The sequence below is a fragment of the Hyaena hyaena genome, unplaced genomic scaffold, assembly GCF_003009895.1.
Source record: "Hyaena hyaena isolate Hyena2069 unplaced genomic scaffold, ASM300989v1 scaffold_151, whole genome shotgun sequence".
Lineage (NCBI taxonomy): Eukaryota > Metazoa > Chordata > Mammalia > Carnivora > Hyaenidae > Hyaena > Hyaena hyaena.
Window position 1 is genome coordinate 877943 of NW_024080783.1, and position 14229 is coordinate 892171.

The 14229-nt window shown below is 40.4% G+C and overlaps 2 protein-coding genes across 2 annotated transcripts; one reads left to right on the forward strand and one right to left on the reverse strand.

The window, feature by feature from the left end:
• Positions 1 to 1101: 1101 nt before the first annotated feature.
• On the reverse strand, positions 1102 to 8872 carry LOC120236270 (hypoxanthine-guanine phosphoribosyltransferase). The gene is made up of 2 exons (XM_039238980.1): positions 8460 to 8872; positions 1102 to 3387 (listed from the first exon to the last, which is right to left on the reverse strand). Exon 2 carries the CDS (start codon positions 3293 to 3295, stop codon positions 2639 to 2641), a length of 657 nt encoding a protein of 218 aa, XP_039094911.1. The 5' UTR covers positions 3296 to 3387; positions 8460 to 8872; the 3' UTR covers positions 1102 to 2638.
• A 305-nt stretch (positions 8873 to 9177) lies between these two features.
• Positions 9178 to 13817, forward strand: HSPA5 (heat shock protein family A (Hsp70) member 5). The gene is made up of 9 exons (XM_039239035.1): positions 9178 to 9266; positions 9348 to 9567; positions 9671 to 9902; positions 10304 to 10441; positions 10757 to 10869; positions 10972 to 11362; positions 11488 to 11725; positions 12038 to 12205; positions 12896 to 13817. Exons 2-9 carry the CDS (start codon positions 9446 to 9448, stop codon positions 13456 to 13458), a joined length of 1965 nt encoding a protein of 654 aa, XP_039094966.1. The 5' UTR covers positions 9178 to 9266; positions 9348 to 9445; the 3' UTR covers positions 13459 to 13817.
• Positions 13818 to 14229: the final 412 nt, after the last annotated feature.

Consider the following 14229-nt stretch of genomic DNA (forward strand, 5'->3'; position numbering starts at 1 on the left):
GTCCGACTTTCGCTTAGGTCATGATCTCGCGGTTCGTGGGTTCAAGCCCCGCGTCGGGCTCTGTGCTGACTGCCAGCTCGGAGCCTGGAGCCTGTTTCAGTCTGTGGCTCCCTCTCTCTCTGACCCTCCCCTGCTCACGCTCTCTCTCTCTCTCCTAGAAATAAATAAAACATTAACAAAAAAAAAAATTAAAAAAAATAAATAAATAAAAAACATTCAAATAAAATAAAATAAAATTCATTTTCAAACAAGTAATACAGAAATGCATTCTTGATCTTATATATATACACAATACAAATAAGTCAAAAATTCCTCTTGATTCCCATCCAATTCCACCCAGAGGGAGCCACTCTTGTCAATTTGATAGGTGTCTGTTTAGATTTTGGGGAAGGGGGTATTTAAATAGGATCATATTCTACGCACAGTTCTGTGTTCTGTAACTCGTTCTTTTCATTTAAAAATAAATCCTGAGGGGCGCCTGGGTGGCTCCGCTGGTTGAGCATACAACTTTGGCTCAGGTCATGATCTTGTGGTTCACTGGTTCAAGCCCCACAGAGGGTTCTGTGCTGACAGCTCAGAGTCTGGAGCCTACTTCAGATTCTGTGTCTCTCTCTTTGCCTCTCCCCTGCTCATGTTCTGTCTCTCCCTCTCTCTCTCTAAAATAAACATTAAGAATAAATAAATAAATAAATACAATAAAAATAAGTCCTGGCATGCCTGGATGGCTCAATCAGTTGAATGTTGACTCTTGATATCAGCTCAGGTCATGATCCCAAGGTCAGGGGATTGAGCCCTAGTTGGGCTCTGTGTTGAGCATGAAGCCTACCTAATACTCTCTCTCTCTCTCTCTCTCTCTCCCCCAGCCCCATCCCTCTCCCCCCAACTCTCTCAAATTCAAATTTAAAAAAATTTAAAAAATAAATCCTGAGGTACCTGGGTGGCTCAGTCAGTTAAGCGTCTGACTTCAGCTCAGGTCATTTCATTTTGTGAGCTCGAGCCCCACGTCAGATTCTGTGCTGAGAGCTCAGAGCCTGGAGCCTGCTTCGGATTCTGTGTCTCCCTCTCTCTCTCTGTCCCTCCCCTGCTCATGCTCTATTCTCTCTGCCTCTCAAAAATGAATAAACATTAAAAAATATAATAAATAAATCCTGAACTTCATTCCATATCAATACATAAAAAGCTACCTCATTGTTTTGAAACTTTGCACAGTATTTCCATAGAATTACCTATCGTAGTTGATTTAGCATCCCCTATTGATAGACATTTAGATTGACTGTATGTTCTGAATAACGAAAAATACACATGAATTAACTACGTTATTTTTTTTAACATAATTAAAATATTTTTAAGGTAAAAATATTCTAAAGCTCTGGCAATCTATAAACAAACAAGAATCCAGAAAGACATGCATGGAAGCTGTTTTATACACAGGTGGCAGAAAGTATTCCTTTATAAAATACATTTTGCTCTTTGGAACATCCCAATTGAAAGTAAAGGATAAGACTACAGTCATGGTCTTACTCCATGTTGTGGGCCCTCGGTTGTCCTACACTGGCCCCCACTGGCAGGCTCAGAAATAGTACTCAGAGGAGGATTTGCTATGAAGCATGATTTAGGGCCACTCATTCGCCTGGGGATCCTTCTAAGACCCAAGCAATTCACAGTCAGTATGGATTTGTGACATGTGCCAAAGAATTTTTAATTACTGGCTACACTGAGGACAACATATAAAAGCCTAAAACTTAGTAATACAGAGAATGAGGAAAATGATTCCTATTGAACAGTCATAAATCATGCAACTCACACTTCAGCCCAGTGAAATCTACTATAAACCATAGTTTGCTACTAGTACCAGGAGGTCCACAGTGATGTGAGCCATCGTGCTAATACAACAGAAAATTTTGGTGTGTTATCTGTATTTGATTTAATCTATGACTAATTATATGAAATATCTTTAATGTAATTATATCTTACACATCTTTCACGGACAAGCTTTTTTGTTCTCCTATATTACTTTTATTTATTTACTTTTTAAGTTTTCTAGAGGATGTATTGATATGTATTTAAAAGAAACTGTTGACAAATATTCACCAGAAATAATGTGAACAAGCAGGAAAATATAGTTAATACTACTGAAACCGTAAATAATTCGAGGATACATGGTTTGTCTGACAAAACAGTACCTCTTAAATCCTGTCATTGAAACAAACATGAACTGCTTCTTTTCTAAACAAACAGTGGTATAGTTAACAATATTCAATAACTTTTTTTCTGAATAAATAAAAATTAAAATACCAATTAAAAAACAAATATATCTTCTCTTTAAATATTTCCTACAGATACAATTTCAGTATTTTCATTCAATAGTGGTGTGGTGTAAGAGACTTTTCCTACACAAGTCAAACAACAATCCACCCAAAGGGAATCAATAATCTATATAGGCTCACAGTACAAACAAAGACTTTAGGAAAGCAGCAGATGATATTTCTAACAAACATAGCAAATGGATAAAATTCTTAGAAGTAGAAGATACATGCAATAAGGTCTACTAAGCAGCTGGCCACAGATCTAGAACATTTGATCATTTTACTAGTGATTTCAAGGGAACTCTAGATGTTTCCAAACTCGAACACTCAACTTAGGCTTTGTATTTTGCTTTTCCAGTTTCACTTATGACACAAACATGATTCAAATCCCTGAAATATTCATTATAGTCAAGGGCATAACCTACAACAAACTTGTCTGGAATTTCAAATCCAACAAAGTCTGGTCTGTATCCAACGCTTCGAGGAGTCCTTTTCACCAGCAAGCTTGCAACCCTGACCATCTCTGGATTATATTGCTTGACCAAGGAAAGCAAGGTTTGCATTGTTTTGCCAGTGTCAATTATATCTTCAACAATCAAGACATTCTTTCCAGTTAACGTCGAGAGATCATCTCCACCAATTACTTTTATATCCCCTGTTGACTGGTCATTACAGTAGCTTTTCAGTCTAATGAAATCTACAGTCATAGGAATGGATCTGTCACTATTTCTGTTCAGTGCTTTAATGTAATCCAGCAGGTCAGCAAAGAATTTATAGCCCCCCTTGAGCACACAGAGGGCTACGATGTGATGGTTTCCCATCTCCTTCATCACATCACGTGCAAGCCGTTCCGTCCTGTCCATAATTAATCCATGAGGAATAAACACCTTTTCCAAATCCTGAGCATAATGATTAGGTATACAAAATAAATCTAGGTCATAACCTGGTTCATCATCACTAATCACAATGCTGGAGCTTCGCGTTGCCATAGCAGAGCTTGCTGGTGCGTGGACTGAGGGCAGTTCTCTTCTGTATTACTTTTAGTTTTAAGTTCTTAAAGTTTTTCAAGCTTGGCAAATTCCTGACAGATAAACAGGGATTTTTTTTAATAACAAGAAAATGTAGATTTCAAAAGTAACATTCTTACAATTTACTCTTTGAAAAACAGGTATCAACGATTTTAATTTTTTTAATGTTTATTTATGAGAGAGCGAGAGAAAGGCAGAGCATGAGCAGGGGACGGGCAGAAAGAGAAGGAGACACAGAATCTGACACAGGCTCCAGGCTCTGAGCTGTCAACACAGGCCTGTTGCAAGGCTCAAACTCACAAACTGGGAGATCATGACCTGAACCAAAGTCAGGCGCTCAACCAACTGGGCCACCCAGGCACCGCAACAATTTTAATAGCTACACAATATTTCATCATACTGAAGTATCAATCTATCATTTCTTTTTTTTTTTTTTAATGTTTATTTATTTTTGAGAGGGAGAGACAGAACATGAGTAGGGAAGGAGTAGAGAGAGAGGAAGACAGTATCAGAAGCAGGCTCCAGGCTCTGAGCTGTCAGCACAGAGCCCGACGCGGGGCTGGAACTCACAAACCATGAGATCATGACCTGAGCCGAAGTCGGACGTTTAACCGACTGAGCCACCCAGGCGCCCCTAATCTATCATTTCAAAATGGAAATTGTTTATTCCTGATAAATTTTAAATGCTAAACTCATGCAATTAAAAAAATTCTAAAATACAGAAATTAAGATGTCAGACTTTGTAAAGCTTATTTAAAAATAATGGTATAGTAGGGGTGCCTAGGTGGCTCAGTTGGCTAAGCATCTAACTCTGGATTTCAGCTCAGGTCATGATCTCAGGGTTTGTGTGATCAAACCCCCGAGCGGGGTCTGCACTAACAGCTGAGCCTGCTTGGGATTCTCTCTCTCCCTTACTCCCTCTCCCCCTCCCCTTGCTTGCACACATGCTCTCTCCAAATTAATAAAAATAAATACATACTACTATCATATTGTTGAATAACCTACTTTTCTTACTTAACAATATATAATAGGTTTGTTATACCAACTTGACAAGCAAATTCTAAAATTTTTATGGAAATACAAGTGCCAAGAATAGCAAAGACACTCCTGAAGAACAATGTGGGAGGTCCTGTTCTGCTGGATATCAAACTATAGTAATTAAGACAGAAGCTAATATGATGAATGGTAAAATTCTAAAGACTATAGCAATAAAGAAAAGTTAACTTTTTTATGGAAAAGGAAATTAGGATCAGCTGAGGTGAAAAAGTGAGGACTTCTGGGTGCTGACAACATTCTTTTTCTTGACTTGGATATTGAATGCCTAGGGATTCACTTTATGATTATTCACTAAACTGTACAATTGCATTTTATGTACTTTTCTGTATTCACATAGTAATTTATAATAAAAAGGTTTAAAATATGTAAAACATCCAGCACATAGTAGATACTCAATTAAAGGTAGCTACTATAGACATTAAAAAAAAGAGAGAGGCAGTGGATTTATGACAATCTCCAAGAAATACAGCTAACTGGATGGAGGCAGAACCATGTGTGTAGCATGTTCCATCACTAGTTTTAAAGCAGGGATATACATACTGTATATGAATCTGAATAAAACTGCACTAGAAGACTACACAAGAAAGTGGTGACACTGGTTACCTTTACCAGTGTAGAGGAACAAGTCTGGGGACGGGTGGCAGGCAGATGTATTTTCATTGTGTATTACTTGTTGTACCCTTCTAATTTTATACTATGTAGTTATATTTCCTATTTTATTTTTATTTATTTAAGTACTTACTTACTTAAATATTCTCTACACCCAATGTGGGGCTCGAACTTACAAGCCCAAGATCAAGAGTCGTGTGCTCCTCTGATGGAGCCAGCCAGGTGCCACTATATTTCCTATTTAAAAATTTTTAAAATTTAGGATACATAATCAAATATTACCACTCAAATTCTATAGAGGTAGCTCTTTACACTTAGTAGCTTTTTTACTTCAAAAGAAAATTTAAAACAGAAGAATTAGCACATTTAACATATAAAACCAAAGTCTTTACAAGTAATCAAATACCTTTATCATAACAACAGCCTTGTGAGGAGGCAAAATTACATACATTTTACAGATTTGTAAACAGAGCCTCAGAGAGATTAAATGACTTGCCCTAAATCATAACTAGTTAAGTGACAGACCTGGAACTCTAGTTTTTAAGCTTCCAAATTCCATGGGCTATTCTCTCTATCATACTATCTGACACAGGATGCCCTCGGACATGCCTTCCACCAAAAGAAAAAAAAAAGTGAAGAATAGAAGATGCACTATTTGTAACTTTTCATTTTGTGTGGGGAAGGTCCCCTATTAATTATAAAAAGTCAATACAAGGAGACTTAATTGAATAGCACATTACACTTTCAAAAGCACTAAAAAATGCTACATGATTTATACCTAGTATTGTTCTTAGCTCAGGTGTTAGGGAGATACTTTTGTTTTACTCCTGAGTTGTTTAATGAAGGTTGAGGGATTATTCCCAGTCCCTTATTAAAAGAGGCATCTATGTGGCCAGTATAAGAAAGAAATTAGATATAGCACTTTTTTTTTTAGATATAGCACTTTTAAAAGCATTTCCAAAAATCTGTCAAATTCAACATAAATCACCAAACATTATTTTCCACTGACAGAAATCTTGAAAATTGACCTTCAGGAGATGGTTTTCTTGAAGGGCTTCTAAAGTTTCTTCTCACAGGGGTGCCTGCCTGGCTCAGTTAGAAGAGCAAGTGACTTTTGATCTTGGGGTCATGAGTTCAGGCCCCATGTTGGTAGAGATTACTTAAATAAATAAGGTTAAAAAAACATTTTAAAAAAAACATAAAATTTCTTCTCATAGTATTTTCATATGATTAATAGCATTATTCTACAACTTTCCAAACACTTTTACATACAGTATCTCATCTGATCATTGAAACAAACCAAGAAGACAGGACAGAAATCTCTGACATTCAATAGATAAAGAAACTGAGACTCTGGTAGGTTAGTTTTTTCCAAGGTTATTTGCTTTAGCTCTTAGCTGAATATTCTCTCCAACAACAGATGTGGAAAATTCTCAATTATCAGGGTCTAAACATTCAATTTGTCAGTTACATAGCCTTTTCCTTTTCCTTCCTGTTCTGTGCCTTTAATTCCCTTTCAGATAGGAAGATTTAGAAACTAAATGACATCCAATCCTAATCAATCCTAACTCTGCTTAGATTTCTGATATCAGATGGAAAATAGAAATCTATTTTCTTGTCCATAGGAGCACAAGTGAAATGAGCTAGTTTAAACTACTGATAAAAACCTACATTTGTCTATTTCTCATTACCAAAATATTTGCAAACTATGTAACTGCTTTATATCTCAAGCAAGATATAAATCTTGGGGTGCCTGTGGCTCAGTCAGTTAAGCGTCCAACTCCTGATTTCAGCTCAGGTCGTGATCTCACAGTTTGTGGGATTTGTGGGATGAAGCCCCAAGTGGGGCTCTGTGCTGACAGCATGAAGCCTGCTTGGGAATTTCTCTCTGCCTCTCTTTCCTGTCCCTGCTCATGCGTGCATGCAATCTCTCTCTCTCTCAAAAATAAATAAACATTAATAAAAAGATACAAGTCTTATAAACCCAAAGCTCAGGATGACAAACTAGACTACAGAAATTAAAAATCAAATTGCCAAAGCTTCAAATCCTGGCTACCTATCTTCTCAGCTATGTGAACTCCTGGGCAAGTTTCTTTATCTCTTGGGGCTTCAGATTCCTTAGCTCTAAAATAAGGATTTTAAAAAATGATTTCATAAAAATTAAAAGAGATAATGCACATAAAGTGTTTAGCACAGTGTCTGGTACTTAAATATTGATAATTTGGCACAATACTATTACTGTAATTTATCAGTCAGGAAACTAGATTTACTTACGTGCTTTTCTATTCAACCCATAAATGATCACAATTTGGAATATACTACAACCACCAATATACTCGTTCCCTTTGGAAGTTAGTCAGATATCACTTCTCTCTTAGAAAAGAGAGAATTGCCGAAGATTACTCCCATCAATCAAGGACAAGGCTGAAATTGGGAGCTTTGTTTTTAAGGGAAATGGATATTATACACACAAAGTTTGCTTGGGAATGGTATGGTATGAAGCTGTACTGTGGCTGAATGTTAACTTCTATCTTGATAATGAACTGATGCAACCTACAAAGGGTCAGTGTCACGGCAGTATTACAAGCCCTGTTGTAAGATGGGTGATGCAACTTCTATAGTTGATTCTGAGTCACCAGCATAACCTTTGAGAAGCACTGAAGGAGAAAGGAAAATTCTTGAGTACTGACTCCTAGACTCAGCATCTTAGGAAATCTGTGTGTAAGATGTCTACAGTGCTGTGTGAACATAGTATTGTGCATACCCATGAATCTCAAAAATACATCTAGTGGGTAAAATACTGCAGTCCTCAGTTCCTGACTATGACAACGTCCCATGCATTTTCTGTAAGCATCTCAAAATATCTTGTTATCAGGTCTTTGGGTCTGTCCATAGCAGGTCCTCCAAAAAGATTTGTTGAATGAATTAAGTACTTAAAAAAAAAAAAAATTGTTAAGAGCATTGGTTGCAGAGCCAAGCGGACATGGATATCAATTTCAACTCCAACACTCACCAGCTCTACACCTTTAGGCTAATAACTTAATATTTCAGTCTCAATTTTCTCATCTGGAAAATGAGAAATGCCAAGTATTATACTAAAGACACAGGAAACAGAACAATGCTTGGCACATAGTAAGCCTAGAGTGAACAGTAGCCTCTATTATTTTTTGCTACAGGATGCTATACAAGAGTAAAGCAGTATCAAGACATCTCTATCAGATGGATTTAAGCACAATCTGACCTCTTTCAGGAGGTGTGAAGTTCGAAAGGTATCAAGATTGAAGGCTCAGGAAGGCCTTGCAGATGATAACCCAGGCCACAAAGGAAAATGATGGGCAGAGGAGGGGAAAGCAAGGGGTGCCAGGGGATGGCATTAGTAAGCTCTTCAGCAGAGGGTTGCCACACTAGGGTGGGGACTCAGGGAGAGGAGGCAGTTACTTTGGCCAGGCCTGTGACTTACCGTGGGGCAGGGCAATGTGGAGAAACCTGGTACAGATAAAACTATCTGGCTAGGGAGAGCAGGGCCGATAGAACTGTCTAGGAGCCACGATACGCAGCTGGGCGGTGCACCGGCCAGGCCTCCGCTCAAGGGCCGCGGGCCGGAGAGCAACAATAGGCCCTGAGGCTCGGACACTCCAGAACCGTAGTGGCTATAAAGGACAGAAAATTTTTTTCTGAGGTAATCACAGCATCTACGCTGAGACCTGCCTGCCTGGGACGGGATGGAGGCTGGAGGTAAGAAGAGCCGTTTTCCGCTTCGAAAGGAGGGACGAAGAACGGACAAGAGGGCAGAGAAAAAGGAGAAGCAAAGGACTCAAACCCCACCGCCTCGGGGGAATCACGCACTCCAGACTGGACAGGGCCCCCGGGGCCCAGCCCGAAGGCGGGACTTCTGCGATCACCGGCGGAAACGGCCTCCGGCTGAGAGGTCGCATGAGGAACAGGCAGCTGCTGAACCAATGGGGCCTACGCCTGGGGCGGATGTTGTCTCCCATTGGTGATTGTTGGGCGCGGCCAGCAGCCAATGAGCCCGCCGGGGGGGCGTAGCGGTGACGTTAGCTGCGGAGGAGGCCGCTTCGAATCGGCAGCGGCCAGCTTGGTGGCCTGGACCAATCAGCGGCCTCCAACAAGCAGGGCCTTCGCCAATCGGTGGCCTCCACGACGGGGCTGGGGGGAGGGTATATAAGCGGCCTCGGCGACGGCGCGGTCGACGTTTGGCTGAGACATCCCAGATTCAACGACTTGGGAGATTTCGTGAATCTGAGAGGTAAGCGCCGCGGCCTGGCTTTCCGGACCTGCCCTTCGCGTTTTGCGCTGCTCCTGCTCACCCCGGGCCCTGTATCTTCAGATCGGTAAGCTCGGTGCGCTCCCGTGCGGCGGCCTGTGGTTGGATTGCGTCTGACGTCCTGCCTCCCTGCTGACCGACTGGCCTACGGCGCCGGCAAGATGAAGCTGTCCCTGGTGGCCGCGGTGCTGCTGCTGCTCGGCGCGGCACGGGCCGAGGAGGAGGACAAGAAGGAGGACGTGGGCACGGTGGTCGGCATCGACCTGGGGACCACCTACTCCTGGTAAGTGGGGTTTGTGGAAAGGGGGCAATGGGGCGTGGTCTCCTGGGCTACTGTGAGAATCGCAGTGCTGATTTCTTCCGTTCTTGGTCATTTTTTCTGCCAGCGTCGGGGTGTTCAAGAACGGCCGCGTGGAGATCATCGCCAACGATCAGGGCAATCGCATCACGCCGTCTTATGTGGCCTTCACTCCTGAAGGGGAGCGGCTGATCGGCGATGCAGCCAAGAACCAGCTCACCTCCAACCCTGAGAACACTGTCTTCGACGCCAAGCGGCTCATCGGCCGCACATGGAACGACCCATCTGTGCAGCAGGACATAAAGTTCTTGCCTTTCAAGGTTTGACGGGGTTTTTGTCACCCGGTTAGAAAGTGGGTGGCGGTGGGAGCATTTACGAGTAATAAGTTACTGAAAAACTGTTGGGGTAACAAGGCATAGGAACATGGCGTATATAACTTATTGAGTAAACTTGGTATGTTACAAAACTTGCTGAAAGTAAGTTTGGCAAACAAATGTCACACATAACTTCCGACTACACCGTTTAGGATTGATAGCCTGATTAAAACTGAATGTGCTTGCCTTTGTAAGGCGCTCATACTCATTAAGTATTTCTGGTGGATATTTAGCTCCAGGCAACCAAAGGAAACCAAAATAAGGGGGAGAAAGTGGGTCTCAGACCATCCTCTTTATTTAGAGTTTTAAATGTTGTGTGTCTAAAAATAATTCCTTCTTTAAAATAGGTGGTTGAAAAGAAAACTAAACCATATATTCAAGTTGATATTGGAGGAGGGCAAACAAAGACATTTGCTCCTGAAGAAATTTCTGCCATGGTTCTCACTAAAATGAAGGAAACTGCTGAGGCTTATTTGGGAAAGAAGGTAAATATTTCTAGAGCAGTGTTAAGTAATTTTGTTTTTACTACCCATTGTGTTGTGTAGTTGCTTTTATGGGTTTAATAATTAGAATCCGAATGATAATTTGTGTATTTCAGTTTTAATTGCTTGTATGTTTTACTTTAGACCAAGCAAAATATTAGGGACTTTTCATGTGTTATCACTTAATGCTTGTACATCCATGAGTAGAAGATTACATATATTATACTAACGAACTGTGCTAGAAACTAAAGTGAAGGTTTGAGTGCAACTTACGTAAGAGTTAAACAGTGTGATAAAATACACTTAATTTTCTATTAGGTTACCCATGCAGTTGTTACTGTACCAGCCTATTTTAACGATGCCCAACGCCAGGCAACCAAAGATGCTGGAACTATTGCTGGATTGAATGTTATGAGAATCATCAATGAGCCGTAAGTGTTAAATTCAGAATTATGGTGTATTAGCCAAATAGGAGTAATGTAAACTTAACTAAGCTTTTTTTTTTTTTTTTTCCTTTTTCATTCTCTTAATAGTACAGCAGCTGCCATTGCTTATGGCTTGGATAAAAGGGAAGGGGAGAAGAACATCCTGGTATTTGACCTCGGTGGTGGAACTTTTGATGTGTCTCTTCTCACCATCGATAATGGTGTTTTTGAAGTCGTGGCTACTAATGGAGACACTCATTTGGGTGGAGAAGACTTTGACCAACGTGTCATGGAACACTTCATCAAGCTCTACAAAAAGAAGACTGGCAAAGATGTCAGGAAAGACAACAGAGCTGTGCAGAAACTCCGACGTGAGGTAGAAAAGGCCAAACGGGCCCTGTCTTCTCAACATCAAGCAAGAATTGAAATTGAGTCTTTCTATGAAGGAGAAGACTTCTCTGAAACTCTGACTCGGGCCAAATTTGAAGAGCTAAACATGGTATGTTCTTGTTTTTTGCTTTGCTAACAATATCTAGTTAGACTTTGTTTGGGACATTGCATTTAGATACTGAGACCATATCTAGGTGTAACAGGCATTATCACAGTAATTGTTTCCTGTTCTAGGACCTGTTCCGTTCTACCATGAAGCCTGTCCAGAAGGTGCTGGAGGATTCTGACTTAAAGAAGTCTGATATTGATGAAATTGTTCTTGTTGGTGGCTCTACTCGAATTCCAAAGATTCAACAACTGGTTAAAGAGTTCTTCAATGGCAAGGAGCCATCCCGTGGCATAAACCCAGATGAGGCTGTAGCATATGGTGCTGCTGTCCAGGCTGGGGTACTCTCTGGTGATCAAGATACAGGTAAGTCAATGTCCCAGCATCTTCCACAATATTTCAATAGCTTGATAGAAAGAGCTGTTGCTTTAGGAAGCAAGAGAGTATGAATAACAAGGTCATACAGCTGGTAAAGGGTAAAGTGAGGACAAGACCTGGCTCAGTTTCAAAATCCTTCACAACTACATTTCATTCACTGTTTCTGAAATGATTTTGCATACAACCTCTCATCAAATGGCAAGATGGAGAACATAAAGTTTTACAATCCATGGGGACACTACTTCGTAGTGCTCCTGTGACTCAAATTAGAACTTAACCTTGGTCAACTTACCTTTGCAGGTGATCTGGTACTGCTTGATGTATGTCCCCTTACACTTGGTATTGAGACTGTGGGAGGTGTCATGACCAAACTGATTCCAAGGAACACCGTGGTGCCCACCAAGAAGTCTCAGATCTTTTCTACAGCTTCTGATAATCAACCAACTGTTACGATCAAGGTCTATGAAGGTAATACTTTGTCTTTGTTAATGACACAGTATGTTTGTGGAAAGTGCCTTCTTAATATATCTTATTGAAGTGAGAAGGGAAAGAAATAATCTGCTGGTTTCGGACAGGGGTCCCTAATTTAAGTAGTGTTGAATTTGGTAGAGTCAGCCCTAAAGTATAGTTCTCATCTAGCTAGCATTTTTTGCCATTGAAAGTGACTTCTGAGCTGGCTCCTAGAATACAGTAAGAATAGAGTTTATAGGGGCGCCTGGGTGGCTCAGTAGTTAAGTGTCCGAATTCAGCTGAGGTAATGATCTCGCAGTTCCTGGGTTTGAGTTCCGCATCAGGTTCTGTGCTGACAGCTCAGAGCCTGGAGCCTGTTTCAGATTCTGTGTCTCCCTCTCTCTCTCTCTGCTCCTCCCTTGCTCGCACTGTCTCTGTCTCAAAAATAAATATTTAAAAAAGTAACATCCTTTACACTGTTAAAAAAAAAGTTTATAATGCTGTAGATGAAATTCAATTAAAAATTGAGTTGGTAGTAACTTAACAGTTGGTCCCACTTGAAATTCCTTAGAGCAATAACTGGCCCCCTTCTAGCTTGATAAGCATGCCTTTGCCACTGTAAGCTCTAACAGACTGAAATGGAAAGATCCAGATATAGTGATGTTTGGTAGCAACAACTGACAAGTTTTTTGTATGTGTACCTTCTAGGTGAACGACCCCTGACCAAAGACAATCACCTCCTGGGAACTTTTGATCTGACTGGAATTCCTCCTGCTCCTCGTGGGGTCCCACAGATTGAAGTCACCTTTGAAATAGATGTGAATGGCATTCTTCGAGTGACAGCCGAAGACAAAGGTACAGGTAACAAAAATAAGATCACAATTACCAATGACCAAAATCGCCTGACACCTGAAGAAATTGAAAGGATGGTTAATGATGCTGAGAAGTTTGCCGAGGAAGACAAGAAGCTCAAGGAGCGCATTGATACTAGAAATGAGTTGGAAAGCTATGCCTACTCTCTAAAGAATCAGATTGGAGATAAAGAAAAGCTGGGAGGTAAACTCTCTTCTGAAGACAAGGAGACCATGGAAAAAGCCGTAGAGGAAAAGATTGAATGGCTAGAAAGTCACCAAGATGCTGACATTGAAGATTTCAAAGCTAAAAAGAAGGAACTAGAAGAAATTGTTCAGCCAATTATCAGCAAACTCTATGGAAGTGCAGGCCCTCCCCCAACTGGTGATGAAGAACCAGCAGATAAAGATGAGTTGTAGACATTGCTCTGCTAGTGCTGTAATATTGTAAATACTGGACTCAGGAACTTTCGTTAGGAGAAAATTGAGAGAACTTAAGTCTCGAATGTAATTGGAATCTTCACCTTGGAGTGGAGTTGAAAATGCTATAGCCCAAGTGGCTGTTTACTGCTTTTCATTAGCAGTTGCTCACATGTCTTGGGGGGGGCGGGTGGGGGGAAAGGAAGAATTGGCTATCTTACAAACTGGGTAAAAAAGCTGGGTTAGGGTGTGTGTTCACCTTGGAAATGTTCTATTTAACAATTGGGTCATGCGCATCTGGTGTAGGAACTTTTTCTACCATAAGTGACACCAATAAATGTTTGTTATTTACACTGGTCTAATTTTTGTGATAAGCTTCTAATTAAGTCATTTGCTTCAAGGTCAGATTCTCACTTGGTGGGTTGGGGTTTTGAGGTGAAAAAACCTTTTTTTTTTTTTTAGTGGTTTCAGAGAACTTGCCCTAATGTTAATTTAAAGAAAGGGGTGGGAAAGGTAAGAAACATCCTTATCCTAGGCAAGAGCCATTTCATAGTGCCCAAGAGCAGAATTTTCTTGAACATAGTTGAAATTTCCAATTTCCCTTTACCTTTAAAACTTTCTGGGTGGCCTTTTATTACTAATAATGCTTTGTAGCTCCTAGAATTAGATTCAGTTCATAATTTTAGTATATAAAGGTATATATATATTTTTTATAAAAGTATATTTTAAACCTCCACTATGTCAGAATCTTCATCTCTGAAATTTCTCACT